Source organism: Cuculus canorus, chromosome 24 (genome assembly GCF_017976375.1).
Source record: "Cuculus canorus isolate bCucCan1 chromosome 24, bCucCan1.pri, whole genome shotgun sequence".
NCBI lineage: Eukaryota > Metazoa > Chordata > Aves > Cuculiformes > Cuculidae > Cuculus > Cuculus canorus.
The window spans coordinates 1,486,969-1,507,309 of NC_071424.1; the positions used below are offsets into that span (position 1 = coordinate 1,486,969).

The 20,341-nt window shown below is 50.7% G+C and overlaps 2 protein-coding genes across 2 annotated transcripts; both read left to right on the forward strand.

Annotated features, from left to right (window-relative positions):
• The first annotated feature begins 1,143 nt into the window (after window positions 1–1,143).
• LOC128854414 (complement receptor type 1-like) lies at window positions 1,144–12,129 on the forward strand. The gene is made up of 14 exons (XM_054087670.1): window positions 1,144–1,340; window positions 2,378–2,530; window positions 3,435–3,626; window positions 4,459–4,558; window positions 5,105–5,190; window positions 5,303–5,515; window positions 6,298–6,480; window positions 7,425–7,613; window positions 8,050–8,247; window positions 8,866–9,048; window positions 9,828–10,016; window positions 10,335–10,514; window positions 10,671–10,840; window positions 11,227–12,129. Exons 2-14 carry the CDS (start codon window positions 2,443–2,445, stop codon window positions 11,380–11,382), a joined length of 2,127 nt encoding a protein of 708 aa, XP_053943645.1. The 5' UTR covers window positions 1,144–1,340; window positions 2,378–2,442; the 3' UTR covers window positions 11,383–12,129.
• Window positions 12,130–12,262: 133 nt separating this feature from the next.
• LOC128854416 (complement decay-accelerating factor-like) lies at window positions 12,263–19,708 on the forward strand. Its single transcript, XM_054087674.1, has 11 exons — window positions 12,263–12,894; window positions 13,216–13,411; window positions 13,680–13,868; window positions 14,334–14,525; window positions 15,428–15,527; window positions 16,441–16,523; window positions 17,013–17,207; window positions 17,519–17,566; window positions 17,694–17,819; window positions 17,933–18,121; window positions 18,468–19,708. The coding sequence occupies exons 2-11, from the start codon at window positions 13,276–13,278 to the stop codon at window positions 18,557–18,559; spliced, it is 1,350 nt and encodes a 449-aa protein (XP_053943649.1). The 5' UTR covers window positions 12,263–12,894; window positions 13,216–13,275; the 3' UTR covers window positions 18,560–19,708.
• The last annotated feature ends 633 nt before the right edge of the window (window positions 19,709–20,341 follow it).

The following is a 20,341-nucleotide window of genomic DNA, read 5'->3' on the forward strand; positions in this document are numbered from 1 at the left end:
TGGTGAAGAAAACCTTTTTATCCGGTTTATTCTGCTGCAAAGCTGTTGATTGAGGAGGTCTTTAGGTGTCTTTAGCAACTGTTGTGGTAGGAGATGGCTTTTGGTGGGGCTGCGCCCTGGCTGATGCTCAGGGCCACCAGCACAAAAGCTGAACGCCCTCCTGGATGCGCGTGGGGAAGCTGCTGATTTTTCAGCACACGAATCAGCTTGTTCTGGATCCTTTAGGAAAGAAAAAACCCAATCTAGGAAGCCTGTGTTTGTGTTTGAGATTAATTGGATTCTTGTAAATATTCAGTGGAGGTCAGTGCCTCCTCGGGAGGATCGAGGGGGGCTGTTCTGAGCAAGTCCCTGCTCGTGGGGTGAGGGCAGCCTTGGGCCACGTTCTACAGATTAAGAACTAAAGACGCTTTATTGCACTTTGGCACAGTCTCGGGTGAGCTTCAGAAAGGTAAAACATCCTGCTCAGGGGAGGACTTTTCTGGCAAACGCCTTCAGATTTAACAATGCCTGCAAAAAATAAAGGACGATCCAGAGTAAAAAAGGCCATTGCCAGGTTCACGATGACCATTCAAGCCTAGAGGAGACTGCAGCCAAAGCGCAGGAAGAGCAAATGGTTACAACCTCTGCCAAAACTCCAGTTACTGGAAATTCCACCCCTTCCTCCCCGCAACAACCGCTGGGTTTGGGAGCAGCTCTCAGGGAGATGAAGGGCAGCTGGGTTTCCCGTTGTGGGCGATGCTCCCTGGGATCTCAAGTGCTGCTGACCTCCAGTTGGTGTTGCTTTAATGGGATTGAGTGCAGCTGGTTGAAGAAACCGTATTTTGAATGCTGATCGTAGGCTTGTGAGGTCCGAAGAGATGAGCTCCTGGTTGGAGTGTCTCAGGATGAAGCATTCTTCCTGAGGAGGAGCCTGTAGTCTGCCCGAGGTCCGTGGGCATTGCCTGGGGACCATGCCTGGCTTGGTGCAGTTGCTGTGATGTGGAACGAGCAGCGTCCCACTCAGCCAGGATCATTTCGACAAAGAATTGGCAGCTCCGCTCAGAATACAAACAATTTCAACATCCGCTTGGGTTGCATTCAATTTTCTAGTGTTTCACTTTGTGGGTTGAATAAACTACTTCCTTCTTGCTCAGGGGAGGAGTTAATGATTTAGGGGTCAACTGGCACAACTCTGGATTCAGTGGAATTCATACTTTTCTGCGTGGAGCCGTAGCGGAGCATGTAGGCGTATGGTTAACTCCTCCTTCAGCGCTGGGGGGACTGGAGGAGGGCAGTCATCGCTTTGTCTTGCCCAAGTAGAACACGCCGTCTCGCTGCATCTCCTGCTGCCGGGCTTCCAGGTAAGACAGCTTTGAGCCATGCAGCCGTAGGCGATGTTGCTCTTGAGAACGGGATTGGAGCTTTCTTACAACTCCAGCAGGCAAGGATTAGTAAATGAAACCGAATTAAACCCAGAGCTGGAATAAGGATGAAAGCAAAGCCAGAAGTGTTGGCTTTGGGGCAGAAAGCATCAAGGCAGACTCTTGTTTCCAGGAGGAAGGTGGGCACTTGTAGTGTTGGGAGGGCTTAGGTTCCTCAATGATGATCCTGGATGACAAGGTCAGAGAGAACGTGCTGGTCACAAGGGGTGCGAGGATAGTCCAAATTGCACTTAAATTCCCCTTGGCAAAGCAATTTGTTCTCCTGAATGACTTGTACGCTTTACTCCAATTAGGGTCGCTGCACCAAGCTGATACACCTTTTTGGTAAGATAATTCTATCTCTGCGTGTAATTTGTTGTTCGAGGACTGTATGGACTCCAGCAGGATTTCATCTGACCATGAACTTGTTTCCAAGAGACTTATTACTAAACCAAAATATTTTACCTATAAGTTTTGCAGGAATTTATTCGGAAGGCAGAGATAAACTGATGGTCCTGCAGGTTTTAATTGGGCTGGGAAGAATGCTACGTTGGTGATAAAGTGTTTTTAAGTCAAGTCTGACAAGCTACAAAGCATTTATGTTATGGTCTGAGTGGAGCTGTTCACCTTTCTTATTTTTAAGTTTCATTTTCTTGCATTTTAATCGAAAACTCTTCTCAAAGATGCAAAAAAATTGTACCGGTGGAATAAAGCCTAAGGGGGTTGCTTAGCACCTACGAGCTGTCGTGCTGTTTATGTTGTATTTTCCCGGTCTGGTGTGCCGCAGGCAGCCCTCCAAACCCAGCTCTGCCCCAGCTGCTCTGCGCTGGGTCCTGGGCCCTTCTCGGAGGAGCTGCTCTGCGCTCTCACAAAGTATTGCAATAGCTCTTGTGGCTCTGCTTCGGGGTGGAGGAATGAGATCTATCTGCACGAGCTATGCTTGTCCTGAGTGTAAATCCCCCCTTCTGTTTTTACAGATATTTGCCCTAGAAAAAAAGGATGTGGTGACTTCTGTGGGATCTCCAGGCAGGAATAAAGAAAGATGCCAGCTTTGGAGCTGCGGAGGCAGAGGGATCGCACCGCTGTCCTTGGGTTATTCCTCATCGCTGCTCTTGTTGCGGCTGTCCAGAGTAAGTGAACAAGTCCAGTGGGATAAACAAAGATGCCTCGAAGGGAAACCATCTCCTGGGGTTCACGAGACTTGGATCTTCTCTTTTGCAAGCTGCTTTTGCATCTGGAGAACATTGGAAATCTCTGTGATCAGAAGCCGCCTTCCTTTGATTTCTTTTCCTTTCTGTGTAAAACCATGTAAAACTATTCCCGCTGAAAAAGGTGCGGTGATCCACCTTTGCTATGAGGACATGCTGGGAGAGTTGGGGTTGTTCAGCGGGAGAAGAGAAGGGTGCGGGGAGACCTTAGAGCAGCTTCCAGTGCTGAAAGGGGCTCTGGGAAAGCTGGGGAGGGGCTCTGGATCAGGGAGGGCAGGGATGGGACAAGGAGAACACTTTCCATCTGCAAGAGGGGAGATTGAGATGAGATCTTAGGAAGAAACATTTCGCTGTGAGGGTGGGGAGGTCCTGGCCCAGGGTGCCCAGAGCAGTGGTGGCTGCCCCATCCCTGGAGGGGTTCAAGGCCAGGTTGGATGGGGCTTGGAGCCCCTGAGCCAGTGGGAGGTGTCCCTGCCCGTGGCAGGGGTGGGACTGGATGGGCTTTGAGGTCCCTTCCGACCAAAACCATTCCATGATTCTATGATTTATACTAACTGGGAGGAGGAATCAGTTAATCTGGACTTTGTGAGCAGCCTTTGAAGCTCCTGGATGAAGTGAGGTGTCAACAGGACCTCCTGGGGTGATGCTCCTCTCCCTGACAGCCTCAGACATCCGTGGTCTCATACTGTGTTTCCCCTCTTTTTATCTAGCTTTAAGGAGTTTAAAGGCTGCGGAAACATCCTCCCCTGGACCTTCAGAATGAGTCAGGCCTGGACTCCCGCTGCTTTTCCTCCCGGTATCTTTCTGATAGAGTTTCTGTTCGTAGGTGCCTGCGATGCTCCACCGCGTCTCCCATCTGCAGAACTGAAAGAGCAATTCCAAGGCATTGCCACATTTCCCTTTAATTCAGTGGTGGAATACGTCTGTCGTCCAGGTTACACAAAAAATGCTAACACCCGAAACACCCTCATTTGTGGGAGGAACACTCGGTGGCACGGAACAAAGGAGATGTGTATACGTGAGTATGTTTTGGGTTGTCTTTTGATTCTGTTCTCTATTTGCTGATGCTGTCAGCTCATTTTGTTGGAGTCGTATCCAAACTGGCCTCTTGGGATGGTGGGAGATGAGTGACCTGACGTGAAGCATCGGTTGTAGTCCGCTAAGTGCTGGCAACGATGGCAAAAGCTAAAATCTGCTTTGATACTGACGGTGTTTGATTGCTGACTCAAAGGGTGTTCCGCTCAGGTGGTTTGTACCTCCTAACGTTTCAAACTTGCAGTAGGAGAATGCTTTTCGACATGAGCCAGCGACATCAGCTCGTAGCCCAGAAAGCCAACCATATCCTGGGCTGCATCCAAAGCGGTGGGATGAGATCGAGATGAGATCTTGGGGAGAAATGTTTTGCTGTTCAGGTGGGGAGGCCCTGGCCCAGGTTGCCCAGAGCAGTGGTGGCTGCCCCATCCCTGGAGGGGTTCCAGGCCAGGTTGGATGGGGTTTGGAGCCCCTGATCCAGTGGGAGGTGTCCCTGCCCATGGCACGGGTGGGACTGGATGGGCTTTTAGTTCCCTTGAAACCCAAAGTGTTCCATGATTCTATGAACGCTTTAACTGTGAAGAAACACCTTTGTGCTTGCTGGCGTTGCTGCAAAACCCCACTTCGACCACAGCGGCTGGACACGAGTCTTAACTGTGTCCTGACTCATGGAATGATTTACAGTTGAAGGGAAAATCTGGAGGTCTCTGGTCCATCCCCTTGCTCAGTAGTGGAGGAATCTTTTGCTTTCCCGCTGCATTTTCCAAGTTCTTCAAGAAACTGAAATAAGTATTCACTCTAGTCCTGTTGTCCCCCAGCAAAGCCGTGCCCCTACCCTGGAGAGCCAACCAATGGCAGACTGGTCCTGGCAGAAAAGTTCTTTTTTGGTTCATCGGCAAATTTCACCTGCAACACTGGGTAAGCCAGAAAGACTCAGGGCATGGGTCCTCTCTTCCCCACTGATTTTCTGGCAGTCTTTTCCCTCTAGATTAAAGCCTGTGCTGTCAGAAGCATTACCGGGGTAGGTTAATGCACACCCTGACTGAAATATCTTCTCAGATTTCCTCTGAGAGTTTTAACACTGACTGAGTTTTCCTAATCTCATACTTTGAGGCAGTTCTTCCCAAACTCAAGTTCACCCTCCCAGCCCTTTCTAAACCGTTTCCAGTGTTTCAGCATCATTTTGAAGAAAAGATATGAATCCTGAACTCGGAGCTGTAGTGATAGGTACAACTGGCTGATAAAGTGGATATTTTTTCTTAGAAATGGTGATTTATTTTTTTTTCTAATTTGAGAAATAATTTTATCAAAAGCCAATGTGTCATTGAAAAGAAATGATATTGATGGCAAATTTCTGATCAGCTGTAATTATAAGGAAGCCGAACCCATCCTGATGGTGATGTTACAGGTAACACGTCAGAACGGAGTTTGTCGAGTATTTCCCTCTCCCTTTTTTTCACACAGGTACAGACTTGTTGGAAATTCTGAAATTTACTGTGTCATTAAAAATGGGGTCGTTACATGGGATCGAGATATCCCCATCTGCGAGGGTAAGTAGAGTTCTTTAATTGGCTCAAAGGCAATTTAATTGGTTCAAGGCAAATTAAGTTCTTTCTCTCTTGTTCTTCCCTCCTTTGACCATTTCTCGCCCTCCCTCCCCAGCGATCCCGTGCTTACCCCCTCCAGAAATAGCTAATGGAGAGCACAGCGGAGCTGGCCAAGACCAGTTTGAGTACGGAGCGTCTGTCACTTACTGGTGCCACACTGCCAAAAGGGGAGAGAGACCTTTCTCGCTGGTGGGAGATGCCTCTATTTTCTGTACAACCACAGATAACATCAACGGTGTCTGGAGCAAGGCAGCCCCGGAGTGCAAAGGTGAGCTGCTGCCACGCACACCCGGAGATGTGCGCTCGCAAACTCTCTGCGGCACCGAAGCAGCCGTCACCCCTTCTCCGCTGCCTGGTCTGCGTAGAGCTGTTTTCTTCCTTGGAGCCATTTCTCTCCTTTATGCTGGTGGTAACGCCTCTTGCAGAGGAGATTCTCTGCGTTCGGTAGCGCTACTGGGGATTAGAGTCTCCCATCAGGCATGAGGAGGAATTTCTTCACTGTGAGGGTGGGGAGACCCTGGCCCAGGGTGCCCAGAGCAGTGGTGGTGCCCCATCCCTGGAGGGGTTCCAGGCCAGGTTGGATGGGGCTTGGAGCCCCTGAGCCAGTGGGAGGTGTCCCTGCCCATGACATGGGACTGGGTGGGCTTTGAGGTCCCTTCCAACCCAAACCATCCCATGATTCTATGATCACGGGGACTGTGGCCTTTCACGGTCACCAAGTCAGCAGGGACGTAGGAATCAGATTTCTTTGGAGTTTGCGGACCAGATGATGCATCTTGCTGTCCAGCCCATGTAACACATAAGGTCTGCAAAGACTTCAGAAGCTTGCTGTGATACCTTCTGCCTTTTCTATTTTCTTTTTATGCTTTGCTTTAATAAAAAATATGGAGTAAGAAGTTAAAATTGTCACGTCAGCCTGCTACCTTGTCACGTCTACTTTTGGCTTTTTTGCTGAATGCATCTTTTGCTCTGAGAATGTTTTTAATACTCTAATCTCCCCTCTTGAGCATAACCTCTAATTTCCTGAGTTGTGACTTTTCCCTGAGGCAGTGGTGAACTGTGAGCATCCAGCTGTGGAGAACGGGAGGCTGCTGAGCGGGTACCAGGCTGAGTACACCTACAGGGACACTGTCATGTTCGACTGCAACTTCCGCTACGCCATGAACGGCAGCGAAACTTCCATGTGCAAAGAGAACGGCCTCTGGGACCCTCCGCTGCCGCTCTGCCAGCGCAGTAAGTGTGGGGCGTTGAGCACTGCTCCACCTGGTCCAGCAGCTTTGCTTTGGTGGCATTCCTACCGGCCTAAGAAAGCATTAGGTCCTGAAAGTGGTGGCTCCAAGATTTAACTTTGGGATTTTTTGATGGCTAATCTCTCTGTAGCACTAAGGTGACTTCAGGAATTTCTGACTTGGGGCCATAGACACTAAAGGTTTGTCCCATTCAAGATGGGGACCATTTCTCAGTAGAATTCAAAGGGCCTAAATTAACCTTTCTATACCTAAGAGTTCTAAACTTTGTTGGTAGAGCCTCAGATCATGTAACCAGAGAGTCACAGGATAGTTTAGCTTGCAAAAGACCTTTAAGATCATTGAGTCCAGCCTTAACCCAGCACCACCAACTCCACCACACGTCCCTAAGCACCACATCCACACGGCTTTTAAATCCCTCCAAGGATGGGGACTCCAACACTGCCCTGGGCAGCCTCTGCCAGGGCTTCACAACTTCTTCCACGAAGAAATTTTTCTTAATATCCAATCTAAAACTCTCCTGGCACGACCAGAGGACTCATTTCCTCTCATCCTATCCCCTGTGACTTGGGAGAAGAGCTCAGCACCCACTTCCCTACAACCTCCTTTCCAGGAGCTGCAGAGAGCGGTGAGGTCTCCCCTCAGCCTCCTCTTCTCCAGGCTTCTCACAAGGCTTGTGCTCCACACCCTTCCCAGCTCCACTGCCCTTCTTCGCACATTATAACAGTGAAAATGGCCACACTTTCCAAAATTATTCATGTGTTTTGATTTCTCTCCCTTGTGTTCATTCTTAGCATTAATGAACTCCGTTAAGAGCATCTGAGAGAGAACAACGTGAGCCAATGATTTTCCCCTGTCTTCTCTCCCTTGTGTTTCAAACCATTCTGATTTGTCGCTGGCGATGTCCTTAAGCTGATGTTTCGTACCTAGGCAGCTGTGATGACCCTCCAGACGTGTGGAATGCTGTTAAAGCAAAACTTGCTGGCAATTTGTTTCCGGTGGAGACCGTCATCACCTATGAGTGCAGGGAGGGCCACCAGTTCAGCCCGGGAGAAACCACGCGGCACATTAAGTGTCTGCCGGATTTTACATGGACTGAAACTCCAAATCCTTGCGAAAGTAAGTGTACGGTCCTTTGGCTTGCTTGACTTTCTCCACTGAGTGAAGAAACTGCATGTGGTTTGCTGTAAAGGAGACGGCGGGGTCAGGGAGAGAGTGAGGATCCTCCCGTGCCCTGCTTGGCCTTTGCTGTGACTCTTGAACAGCTTTGGTTTGTTCCCCAGCCCCAGGATATTCTGTTTTATTTACCAGCTATGCTTTCTAGTCCTTGACCTGGAAAAAGCCACCGTGGTGTTGAGGGCCTCGCGCTCCACCCACGGGGAGGCTGCAATTGCAGAGTCCCTCACAAACACCCCGGAGCTCCCAGGGAGAGTTCAGTAGCAGATTTAGTGTTGTAATGTGTCTTTATCCTTCATCCTTCTGTTTATAACGAACCCACTGGTATCCAGGTGACTTTGGGATAGTTTCACGCTTGCTAATGATTCGCATTTCTCAGGAATTCGTTGCCCAGATCCAGACATGGGGAACGGAAGGCCCGTAAACACATGGGAAAAGAAAGATGACTACAGGTATGGAGACAGACTGGAAATTACGTGCAATGACGGCTACGCTTTCAAAGGTCGCAGCGGTAACGTTGTGCTTCGGTGCACAAGTGATGGTAGATGGGAGCCAGCAGTACCGGAGTGCACTCCAGGTAGGCGAGAGGTGGCAAGATGTGTTGACTGCTCATTTTGACTGTAGAGGTTTGGCTCACTCCGTACAGCATAGGTCAACCTGGAGAAGAGAAGGTTCCGAGGAGACCTTATAGCGACCTTTCAGTACCTGGAGGGGCTACGAGAAAGCTGAGGGAGGGACTGTTTACAAAGACTTGTGGGGATAGGACGAGGGGCAATGGATATAAACTGGAGAGGGGCACTGCTCCGCTTCACAGGGCAGCCGGCATTAGAGCACGGATAATTCCTTGCCCTGGCTCTAACGCTGCTGCCTGGGAAGGTGCTCAGCAACCTCACAAGTGCAGGACAGCGGGAAAGCGTGGTGCCGAGAGCCCCGAGGGGGATCTCAATCGGGCATGGACCCAGCTCTGCAGCATGTGCCTTTCCCAACAGCCTCAGAAAACCCTGATTATAGAGGCAGAAACTCTAAACTTCCTTTAAAGTTTCAAAGGAAGTTGTTGAGACCTGCGTCTGGGTGATAGTAACCCTTTTTTTTCCAGGGCTCAGGTGTTCTTGACAACCATCTTCTCCATAGAAAGTATCTTCACGGGAGTTCTTTCTGAAAATACATGACATGCTTTATTTTCTGTTGTTTCCAGAACCTCGTTGCCCAAGGCCAGATATTGCTCATGGAAGAGAAGTTTATACAAGCACAAATGGCTACACAGTTGGGACCCGACTGAGGCTGATGTGTGATTCAGGCTATGTCCTCAGAGGCCAGGACTCAACTGAGTGTCGGGCTAATGCAAGCTGGGCTCCCGCGTTACCGTTTTGTGATAAAGGTATGTGTAACGCAGGACTGAGAAGGAATCTCAGTATTCATAGAATCATAGGATTGTTAAGGTTGGAAAAGACCTCAAAGATCATCAAGTCCAACCATCAACACAATAACAACGTGCCTACTAAACCATGTCCTGAGGTGCCATGGCCACAGGCTTTTTGAGCCCCTCCAGGGGTGGAGACTCCCCCACTGCCCTGGGCAGCCTCTGCCAGGGCTTCACCGCTCTTGCAGTAAAGAAGTTTTTACTACTATCCAGTCTAAACCTCCCCTGGTGCATCTTGAGGCCATTTCCTCTTGTCCTATCACTTGTGACTTGGAAGAAGAGCCCAGCACCCACCTCACCACAACCTCCTTTTAGGTTGTTGTAGAGAGCCATGAGGTGTCTCCTCGGCCTCCTCTTCTCCAGGCTCAACAGACGCGGTTCCCTCAGCCGCTCCTCCTGAGACTTGTGCTCCAGACCCTTCGCCATCCTCGTTGCCCTCCTCCAGGTGACCTGCCTTCAGCCTCTGCACCTGGGGGACGGGACGACGATCACTGGCTCAAGGGCTGCAGTTGTTCAGGTGTCCTCTCCCGAGAGATGTGACCCAGGGAGGAGCTGAGTGAGAAGTGAGGGCTCAAGCTGGTGTAAGAGACAAGAAGCCAGGCACCAACTTCATATGAATTTCCCACACTACAAACCTGAGGTCAATGCTTGTATTCACGTCCCAGAAGTGCTTTTGATTCTCACCTGCGCATGGAAATTGTGGGTTTCTTTTCTTATCAGTTCCCTTTATTCCACAGCCTGCGTCCCCCCTCCACAAATCCCCAACGGGCAGCACTCTGGCTCGGGAAGGGAGCACTTCCCCTACGGCACAGAGGTGACGTACAGCTGTGCCGAGGGTCTGTCCCTCATCGGGGACGCCTCCATCCACTGTACCTCTGATGATGGGGAGGACCTGGTGTGGAGCGGACCTGCCCCGGAGTGCAGGGGTGAGTGGTTTCTCCCGTACGGGATCAGACTGAAGCCGGGAGCCGGGAGCTAAGCCCCAGCCTTGGTACCTGCTGTGGTCCAGGAGCTTCAAATCCAGAGTGGCCTAATGACTGCAGCTCCTGGGCAAAGGTCTTGGCACCGCGAGCTGTTTGGTAGCACCATAACTGGCAGAGTCTCTTCAGGGGCTGCCCCAGGCAGCTGAGGGTTGATTCTTGCAACTGATGCAGACCATCAGGAAGAGCGGCTCTGCCCGGCTTGACCTGCTTCCCTGTCATTCCTGGGCACCCACAGCTCCCGTCTTCTCTCTCTTCCTGCAGTGGTTCGGTGCCCCAAGCCCACAGTCGAGAGAGGAAGGATGACTCCGCAGAAGTTCATGTTTTCCTACGGGGTGGACGTGCGGTTCTCCTGTGATGAAGGCTTCAAGCTGCAGGGCTCTGCCGAGAGCCGGTGCCAGGCTGATGGCACCTGGCACCCTCCCCTGCCCACCTGCCAGCCGGGTGGGTACCGGACCCAGGCAGATGCTCTGCAGCTGCCTTGCTCAGACCAGGGTTTGCTGCTCCTTCCAATCACCAGCAACCAGTGGAATTTGCAGGGCATTTTCTCCTCCATCTCCTCCCACTACATTATTTTTTTGTCATGCATTTTCCTTTCAGTTTACTGTATCCGACCCTCAGTACAAGAGGACCCACTGATTTACACTTCTAGATTGCGATATGAGGTGAATGAAACGCTGTCCTTCGTCTGCAGACAAGGTATCCGTCAACCAGTGACTTCAGAAAGTACCTGCTCAGCTAACGGCACGTGGGTACCACCACCCACTTGTGTAAGTACCTCCCAAGTGCAGGCTTGCCGAATTTATAGCCTGGAATAGAATCACAGAATCATGGAACAGTTTGGGTTGGAAGGGATCTTAAAGTTCCAACCCCCATCCATGGGCAGGGACACCTCCCACTGGCTCAGGGGCTCCAAGCCCCATCCAACCTGGCCTGGAACCCCTCCAGGGATGGGGCAGCACCACTGCTCTGGGCAACCTGGGCCAGGGCCTCCCCACCCTCACAGCAAAACATTTCTCCCTAAGATCTGGTCCAGCTTTGTGAATGGTTGCTTTGCTACAACCGGGCTGGCGTGACGGAGGGTTCGCAGTAGAAGGCTGCTCAGCACGTAGGTCCCTGCCGCAGTCTCATGCTCTCTGTTTTGGTTTCTTTAAAGAAAAAACGTGATACATGTGAGAAGATTCTTCAAAACAGGGAAGCGTTCCAGTGTGGAATTCCTCTGGAAGAACTGAAAACTCTGCTGGAAGTCCAGAAACTGTACCTGGAGATCCGGAAACTGGAATTGGAGCTAAGACCCGCAGGATATGGCTGACTGTCGTCGCTGCTATCATATGAACCCCCCTCTTCGTGCGTTGTATAATCATGTTGACAGGATTTTGTTTATGACTTTATAATTCATGCTGATACTTAAGTAGCCAGAACAAAAATCACCTATCAAGGAACCTTGTTTGGTCATATGGGGAGTCAGAAAGTGTGGACTTCTGGCTGCCTCTACTAGAGCTCACTAGGTTAGGTTTGTACTTCACTTTATACCTTTCAAAGCTTTGCATTTAGGTATGTTTCTTATACTGATGAGTGCACAGAAAAGAACTGAGTGGGAAGTAAAGGTCTGCCAGAGCCTTGCAGACACGGTACAGACAGGTATGAGCATGGTGAGACCAACCCACACCTGTCCCACCGCTCTTCAGCTGCAATGCCGTATAGCCCAGTGCTGTTCTATTCGGATCCATCACATTCATTGCCGCGGACAAGCACGTAACTGCCTGATTGCTGTCACCTTCAGAGCAGGTGAAGAAAACCTCAAAGCCCCTTTTCTAGCAAAACAAAAACGCCAGATTTCCTTCTCAAGGAGGACAGATCTACCTGAGGCTGCGATACTGCTGCTCGCTGCATCCTTCTGTGTGCACCGAGAGCTGTTGTTGGAAATAGAAGTGTAAAGCAAAAGCAGCGGCTGAACAGTTCTGTGATGTCCATTACAGGGGAAGCACTCTGTGAGCAGGCGCCTGGTGATGGGTCAGCCCTTCAGTGCAACGTTATAATAAAGCTGCGATTGTAACGACAGCCGTGTCTGGCTTTTAATGGTTCTAGAGTAGAGGAAAGAGGTGGTTCAATAATCATTGCCTGATGAGGGCCGAAGGGCTGCTGTTCCCCGAGTGCAGTGCAGGAATGGGGGATGTTTGCACCACGCGCTGGCTCCAGGGGTTTATCCACCGCCAGGAGCAGCTGATGGTGGTGGCGGTGTTTGTGCTGTAGCCAGAGAGGAGTTTCGCTGAGCGTTGCTCCCGGGTGCTTTGCAGCGGTTCATTGCCGCCAGGTGTGTGCTTTTGTGAGTTATTACCATCACTTTAAGTGTCACCAGAGCCTAAAGCTCAACACCCGGGGAAGAGATGGCATCTCTTCTTTACACAGAAAGATGCTTTGATAAGGCTTCACCGCATTGTGGTGAGGAGAAACACAAGAAGGAGCGCTCCCAGACCCACTCTGCTGCCCCTGTGCCCTGCTGCTGCGACACCTCGCTCCTCTCGGTTGCGTTCACCTAGGACTGCAAATGGGAAGTGCTTTAATTCCCTGAGCGAGGCTGGAAATCCATAATCATGAATAAGAACTGGGTGTTACATCCCATGTGTATCTCAGAGGGTGTTTGGGCAGTCTTGACTGATGTCAGCTGGGATAGTTCAGAGCGTTACTCATTATGCAGATGCATTTGCTCACACCCGTTCCTAATTACAAATGAGTCAAGCAACCAAGAAAAAAAACAAACTAAAAGGAAAAATGTTTTTCCTAGTGGCGATCTGTGTTGCGTTACCTGCCAGCAAATAACCATGTAGGTATTTTCCTAGCCTGGATACAGCTTGGGCTGGGTGGGGGCCTTTTCCATTCTAGTAGCATATGGTTTTGGTAAAACCACGCTGGTCGGTGCTCACTACTGGTCCGAGGTCAAGTAAAAGGATTGTTTTTTTCCTCCATCCTTTATGGGGCTTCAGGAGGACGAGGAAGCTTTACCCAAGCCAGTGGCTGACAGTTGTCCCCCACCCATGGCTGCTCTCCATGTCCCTGCTGGAAGGTTTAGCTCTCTTGCTGTTCTGGAAAGGTTTCCACTGATCCAGAGGCTTGGCTGAGTCTGCTGTGCTGCATCTCCTCCCAGCTTCAGAAACAGCCCCTTGGAGCCAACGGTGCTTGAGAGAGGAGCACAGAAGCTGCTGCAATGAAGTCTGGAGAACCAGGACAGGGAAAGCATCCAGGCACCCTGAGGGGATGGGCACCTGCTGCGGCACGGGGCTCCGGCCACCTCGCACTGCTTCTGGCCTTGCTGGTGCTTCAAGGCTTGCCTGTGGCTCGCAGTGAGTATGGGGGCAGAGGATGCGTGGGGAGGACCTGCAAGACCTGCCTGGATCCCACCTTGCTGCTCGGGGACTGGGGTGGGTGATGCCACCACCCCTAAGCCTGGGGACCTATTGATGCTCTAACAGATGCTCTCAGGGATGCAGGCAGTGCCTTTGCCCGGAGGGGAATCTTGGGCAAGCCCAGCCTCTTTGGTGGAATGCTGAGGGGCAGGAGAAGGGGCTAGGACATGCAGTCCTCACCCGAGGAGATCTTCTCATGCTACAGGTGACTGTGGGCCTCCACCTCGCATGACTCACTCCAGACCATCCAGTGACGAGCACACCAGCAGCTTCCCCATTGGATCCAGGGTGATGTACACGTGCATCGAAGGCGCCATCAAAATCCCCGGGCGCTCGGAGACGGTGGAGTGCCTGCCTGGTGCACGCTGGTCAAACCTGCCCGAGCCCTGCGGCCGTAAATACCTCCAATTCTCCCAAACGCAGCTCTCTCTCTCTTGGCTTAAAATTGGCTGCTCTGCAGAGGCGCCGCTCTCCCGGCGAGGAGCGCACCCGCTTTCCTCCGCTGCCGTTGATCGGAGCTCTGCGCCTGCATCAAAGGGGTACTCGGGTGGATGGGGTCTGCGTGCTTGTGTCCCTCCTGAATCCCAGCGGCTGCACAGGCGGCTCCATCCCGCGCTGCTCACAGCACACCTGTGGGAATTCTTATTCCCTACTAACAGCTTGCCCTGTGCCCCTACTGCAGCTTCGCCTTCGCAAAGGAGGCGTTCGGCAGAGTAGCAGCTCGGTATGAAAACAGACATAACCTGTGATGAGGGCAAAGAGCCTCCTACCCTCGCGAGAGCGTTTTGGCGATGCCGTGGTTTATCTCGCATCCCTCCCTGCGGGCGGCTCTTTCAGGCTCGCTTTCCTTGACTGCCAGGGAGCTGCGGTGCCCCGACAAGGTTGCGGTTTGCTGCCCTGTCCAAGGAGGATGAGAGGATTAATTTCTTTCCCGTTGGGACCAACGTGAGCTACGTCTGCCGCCCTGGCTATGAGAACATCTCAGATAGTTCCCCCACCAGCTCTTGCCTTGAGGACCTGGCGTGGTCGGAACCTGCTGAGCTGTGCAGGAGTGAGTATCCCTGCCCGAATCCGCCTGTGGAAAAGCAGCTGTGGGGTTTGGAGCAGGTCGGGTAGCTGCTCTCAACCCGTGTGCTAAAATGGGTTGGGTTGTTATCATCCCAACAGCTACGGGCTGGGTGTAAAATTAGGTTGGTATTCCTTGACGTTAATCATGAAATGACTGAATGGTGGCTTCCACGTAGCGCCCTTTAAAGGAGGCGCAGGAGGGCAGAGGAGAATGTTTGCAGGGATATTTCCATCTCAATAGGCTCGACTACGAAAAATGTATTGTTGTCACATCATCGGTCTTAATATTGTATAGATTTGGCCAAGAAATATACTTTGTCTTCACTTTGAAGCTGAATTGTAAATTGGCTTTTGTCCTGTGTGTGTGCCATGTCCGGACGTGAAGGTATTTACCAACATGACCATCAAAACCTACCTGTTCAGGATGGATGAGGCAGCCTTCCTACTTAAAGGGAAAGCTGCGGAGGGGCTCTTGATCTGGGAGTGCAGAGAGAGGATCGGGGGGAAGAGTTTTCAGCTGAAAGAGGGGAGATTGAGATGAGATCTTAGGGAGAAATGTTTTGCTGTGAGGGTGGGGAGGCCGTGGAAAAGGTTGCCCAGAGCAGTGGTGGCTGCCCCATCCCTGGAGGGGTTCCAGGCCAGGTTGGATGGGGTTCAGAGCAATTTGAGCCAGTGGGAGACGTCCCTGCCCATGGCAGGGGTGGGACTGGATGGGCTTTGAGGTCCCTTCCAACCCAAACCGTTCTGTGATTTGGCTCCTGCCAGCTCAGCTGTGATACCCATGAAGTAAAACGCTTTGGTACTTTTGGGTACAGCCCTCCTTTAGCCTTCTTTGCTCCTCCACGGGTGGGTGTTAGCACTAACCACGGCCCCGTTCTCCCGCAGGGCGATCCTGCGGCCGCCCGGGAGCGCTGCCCGGGGGCAGGATGGGCGCTCTCACAGACCTACTGTTCGGTGCAAGAGTGAACGTGTTCTGCGAAGAGGGGTGAGCGGTGGGACAATGTCCTGAGCTCCTGCAGGCTGGTGCTGGAATATGCGCTCCGGTCTGGTGCAATGGAGTCGTGGCCGTGGGCTGTGCTGTTTTCACAGTAGATCGCTCCATGAAACACGTGGGGCTGCTTTTCCCACTTGAATTACAGCTTTGGGCTGGGAAGGAATAAGACACAGCTGGAGGGGTTTGAATTTACGGCTGCCTTTTCCTTCAAGTGTTATCCGGAGGAAATTTAACAGCCTCAGGGTATCTATCCCGCAGAGCTGGTTGTGCCACCGGTTTGTAACTACGGACTTCAAAAAAAGTTACTTAAAATATTGAACGGATTTGAGAAATATTAAAAAAAAAGGGGGGGGCTTATGAATATTTTAACTATTCAGTGATGCTCAGTGAGAAACCTGCACTGAGGCACACTTTCCATCAGTCAGCGAGCTGACTCACGCTTTCTGCCTGCTTTCTATCAGGGCACGTATGCAGTGGGCTGACTTGAAAAATTAAGCTTTTAGGGGTCCAGCTGGAATTCCTCCCTCCCTAGCAGGGCCTGGCTGGCATCACCTGGCTCGTTCTGTCAGTCTTTGCAGCTGGCTTCAAATGCAACGGAGCGTTTTCCCCCTCCAGTTATTGCCTTAGGACGGCCTTGGGGAAATGACAGCGCGTCCCACCCCGCTGGGGTGCAGTTAATCTTTGGCAATACACACCAGGGTGGAGGGATGTTATCCATCTAAACACGACCAGACACTATCCATCGTGTCCGAATGGATTTATTTGACAGGAGGATGTAATTCAGGGTTTGGGGAAGACGTTGGTGCTGTCAGAACGAGGTGTATTAGGTACCAGGGGGAAAAAAAATCTCAGTTTCTGGATAATTACACTTTTTTTTAATCTTTTCTTGTGTATTTTCACTCAGGTACAAGTTAGATGGGAATCACTTCATCCAGTGTCAGCTGAAAGGAAATGATGTCGCATGGAGTGAACTTCCCACCTGCGAACGTAAGATCAACCCAACCTCACTCGTGACTTCACTCCAGTTGATCTTATGGACAAATGTCTAAACCTGCCCTCACACATTCGTTTTGCTGAACTCGGGGGGCAGAACTGTCACTGTGTTTTGAGTTCCAGCTCAGAACACCCGGTTTGCTGCTGATGCTGCACTTCAGCAGTTTTGTTCCCACAGGATCAACACATGTTCTCCTGACCTAAGGTTGAGGTGAAGGTGGTGGGATGAGATTTTGAGGAATCACGAACCAGGGCTTGGCAAGCTGCCTGCTTATTTATTGCGAACCTTGGAGTGAGAGAGAGAAAGATGTGACAACTGAGATGCTTTGGGGAAAAAAAGAGATAATTGGGGCAGGAGGCAGTGCTCATCACCTGCCTTTAGTTGGCCAGAAAGTGTCTTCTTAAGTGGACTCAAGAAACATTTTGCATTTTCTTTCTCACTGGAGCTTTTAGCAATGCTCATGTCGACTTTCTTCCCTGCAGTAATTACCTGCTCTTCACCCCCTCAAATAAACAACGGAAAGCACGATGGCGAAGGTGTAGAAAAATTCGTTTATAACTCAACCGTGACTTACAGCTGCGACTCTGGCTTCCAGCTCCTTGGAAGTGGGAGCATCCGTTGTACGAGTACGGACAAAACGAACGGAGTCTGGAGCGGAGCTGCACCTGAATGCAAAGGTGATTCATAGAATCATGGAATTTGGGTTGGAAGGGACTTTAAAGCCCATCCAGTTCCACCCTTTGCCATGGGCAGGGACACCTCCCACTGGATCAGGGGCTCCAAGCCCCATCCAACCTGGCCTGGAACCCCTCCAGGGGTGATGAGTTCAGGATTTAGTGTGCACCAGCTTAAAATGCTGTGGTTGCTTGGTACAGGGCACGGCAGGTTAAGTCATACTGCAGTTTAAAGAGAATAAATGCAGAGCTGCTAAAGTGAGGATGCAAGGATGGTGCAGTGCTCCCAGCAATACTCTCTCTTTATGCCCTAGAGAAAAGAACATCTATCAAACTTGGAGAAAGGAGTCCTCCTCCCCAAAGTGAGTTGAAACAATTCTACATTGAATCAAGACCCGCATTTCCCAACTTAATTTGCTCCTTTATCACATTTCTACAAAAAACAAAAGCCGTTCCATGAATTCCACAGTGCGATTCTCATTCTTTCAGGTTCCCCTGGAAATGGCATCCAACCAGCTAAGAAGGCTCTTATGTGGGAGAAGAAACTCAGCCTTCATAAAAAGTCACTCCAAAATACCATCTCCTTCTCCCATTCCTCTTTCTCCAGGACACCAGGTCAGCTCCGAGGCTCTTTTGCTGCAGTCCAAGAGATCTCATCACTGGGATTCCCTGGTTGCTCCCAGTCCTATACTGGGAATTTCATTTTTTTTTCCCATGTTCCTCCCCAGTGCCAAGGAGCTGTTCTACCTCAGCATTCAGATTTGTTCTACCTCTGTACAAAACCCAAAACTACTATCCTCCCTGGACCCGCCAAGGACCCGTGTGTCTTCCAAAGTACATGGGGATCTCTGGCATCCTTCCCCAAGTCGGCTGCTTCGAAAACATAAAACGGACTAAAGTTGCATCGTTTTGTGCAAGTGAGTGAGGTTTTTTTCTGTCGTGTTTTTTTCTGTCGTGTTCTTTTCTTCTATAAGTTTTCTCTGTTGAATTTATGTTTTCCCCTGATTGGGCATCTGGTTCAAAGCTCAGGTTTGCCTGCACTGACCTCCTCCTCTTAAAAATGCATTGCTTCCTACGAAATCTATTTTAATTTCTCAGTCTTTTCTTGCCCTTGCCTCATTACAGACTAAATGTAATCTTCTTTTTTTCATACCAAAAAGCAAGAGATAACTCTGTACCACAAAGCCTCGAGAATGCTGGGGCTTCTGCCCTTGTTCTGGCAGCGAGAGGCGATGCACTAACACCAGCCTTGTTCCACCCCAGCGAGATCCTGGGCAGCCAGGAAAAGCCCAACGTGGAAGAAGTGCTGCTACAACAGGTTCCCCATCCGTTGCAAAGGATTATTTTACCCATAAAGACGGTGAGCGTCGGCTGTGCTGGAAATGGTGTCGAGGTGGGAATCACAGGAGTGTAACAGTAAGTAATAAAGACAAAACACCCATTGGAGGGTCTCGCCATGCAGCTGGAAACCAGATGAAAAGCATTTCTCCAGTGTCAAGGTCCAGATGAACTTGCCCATCCCTGAACCATGTCTCTTGGGTCATAGAACCATAGAATCACAGAATGGTTTGAGTTGGAAGAGACCTTAAAGCCCATCCAGTTGTATCCCCTGCCATGGGCAGGGACACTCCCGCCGGACCAGGCTGCTCAAAGGTCCATCCAGCCTGGCCTTGGGCACCTCCAGGGATGTGTTTTGGTCAAAACCAGCAAATCGGTCACTCCTGTTGTGGTGGATTTTGCACGTGAAGCGGCACAGCCCAGGTCCATGGCATGAACGTGGTGAGGCTGGTGGTGAAGTCCCAGCTGATCCCACCAGCCTTTTTGCAGGCAGGGGCTGGGAAGCCTCTGCTTCTCCGAACACCCTCAGACCTTCTGCAGAATTTCTGACGGAGCTCGGCTGTGTCACAACCCATCTGACTCTGTGTTTCCACCCTGCACACTTCCCTGCTCACTAGCAACGCTGATCTGCTGCCACAACAATGGCCATAAATACACAGCCCCGGCACCCACAGCTCTGCCGGGCTCGGCTGCTCCCTCCGCTCACCGGGAATTCCTGGCCGGAGCACGGGCGGGTTGCGGATGCACCCAGGCAAGATGCCAGCAGGGCTGTGCTGGAAGCAAACCGCTGACCGCCCTGCCTTGTGAAATTATGAGCTCATATCTTTTAGGAAATTCTAGTGCTTCACACCCTAAGTTGAATGTTGATTTTTATACTTTCAGTGCTTTAAGCACTTTCTTCACCAAAAGCCTTTTTTTTTTTGTATCAGACGTGAGTCCTTCAGTCTATATTTCTGCTCAGACTACATGAACGATAAGAGCAGGAGCAGTCCGTGTATCTACTCATCTCCTATACTTCTGCTTTCCAAGCGGAGGAAGGCAGTTCTGTGACACCGCAGGCTGTGAGCACATCCACTACGCCCAGAAGGAACTGCTAAATGAGTGCTCAGTGCTGTCACACTGCAACAGAGAGCTGGAAATGTCAGGTTTTTGTTGTTGCCTTGCCCTGTCTGGTTCACCAAATGCCTTCTATTTAGGTGCCTTTCTGGGTTTTTATTTACATTTAGTAATAAACGGTAACTGTTTATAAAGGACAGCTGTGAATTCAGCTGTCTGCTGCAGCTTTTGTGCTCTGTTCGGGAAGGTATCAGCTCTTAGAGATATCTTGGTAAAGGTCAGATTTGCTGTTCAATTGGTTCTTTATCAGTGCTCTTTCTTGTTTATTTTCTAAATGAGCTCCTATGCAAGTTTATTAGTTTAAAAAAAAAAAAAAAAGGAAATGAAGGCAGGAAAGAAGGAAAGAAAGAAACCCACGCAGTAATGCTTGAGAGTGAGTGCTTTCCAGCGAGTGGTCTGAATAAGCAAACTGCCCGGTCGGGAGTGATGTGCACCTGTCTCAACCCAACGTAGCCATCCCGGTCCCGAGCTCTGCAGCCCCTCTGCTGCAGCTCAGCCCAGGGAAGCTCTGGGGGGACGTCCGCAGCTGCTGCCCTGCACGGGGACGGTGGGAGCAAGCAGGGAGCCAAGAGCAACCTCAGCAGCTCAGCTCATGATTTCGTTTTGCCGGAAACCTCATGTTTTTCTAGCCTGAACGTGGCAGTGCAGGTGCGTAGAGCAGCACGAGTCGGGCTGTCCTCTGA

Excerpts from the sequence above, each read along its gene's own strand:
- LOC128854414 (XM_054087670.1), top strand. The coding sequence starts at position 2,443 with ATGCCAGCTTTGGAGCTGCGGAGGCAGAGGGATCGCACCGCTGTCCTT. Across the intron at positions 4,559-5,104 it reads AATTTCACCTGCAACACTGG|GTACAGACTTGTTGGAAATT; the intron begins GTAAGCCAGAAA and ends TTTTTCACACAG. Across the intron at positions 5,516-6,297 it reads GGCAGCCCCGGAGTGCAAAG|TGGTGAACTGTGAGCATCCA; the intron begins GTGAGCTGCTGC and ends TCCCTGAGGCAG.
- LOC128854416 (XM_054087674.1), top strand. The coding sequence starts at position 13,276 with ATGAAGTCTGGAGAACCAGGACAGGGAAAGCATCCAGGCACCCTGAGG. Across the intron at positions 17,208-17,518 it reads AGCTGCACCTGAATGCAAAG|AGAAAAGAACATCTATCAAA; the intron begins GTGATTCATAGA and ends TTTATGCCCTAG. Across the intron at positions 17,820-17,932 it reads CTCTTTCTCCAGGACACCAG|TGCCAAGGAGCTGTTCTACC; the intron begins GTCAGCTCCGAG and ends GTTCCTCCCCAG.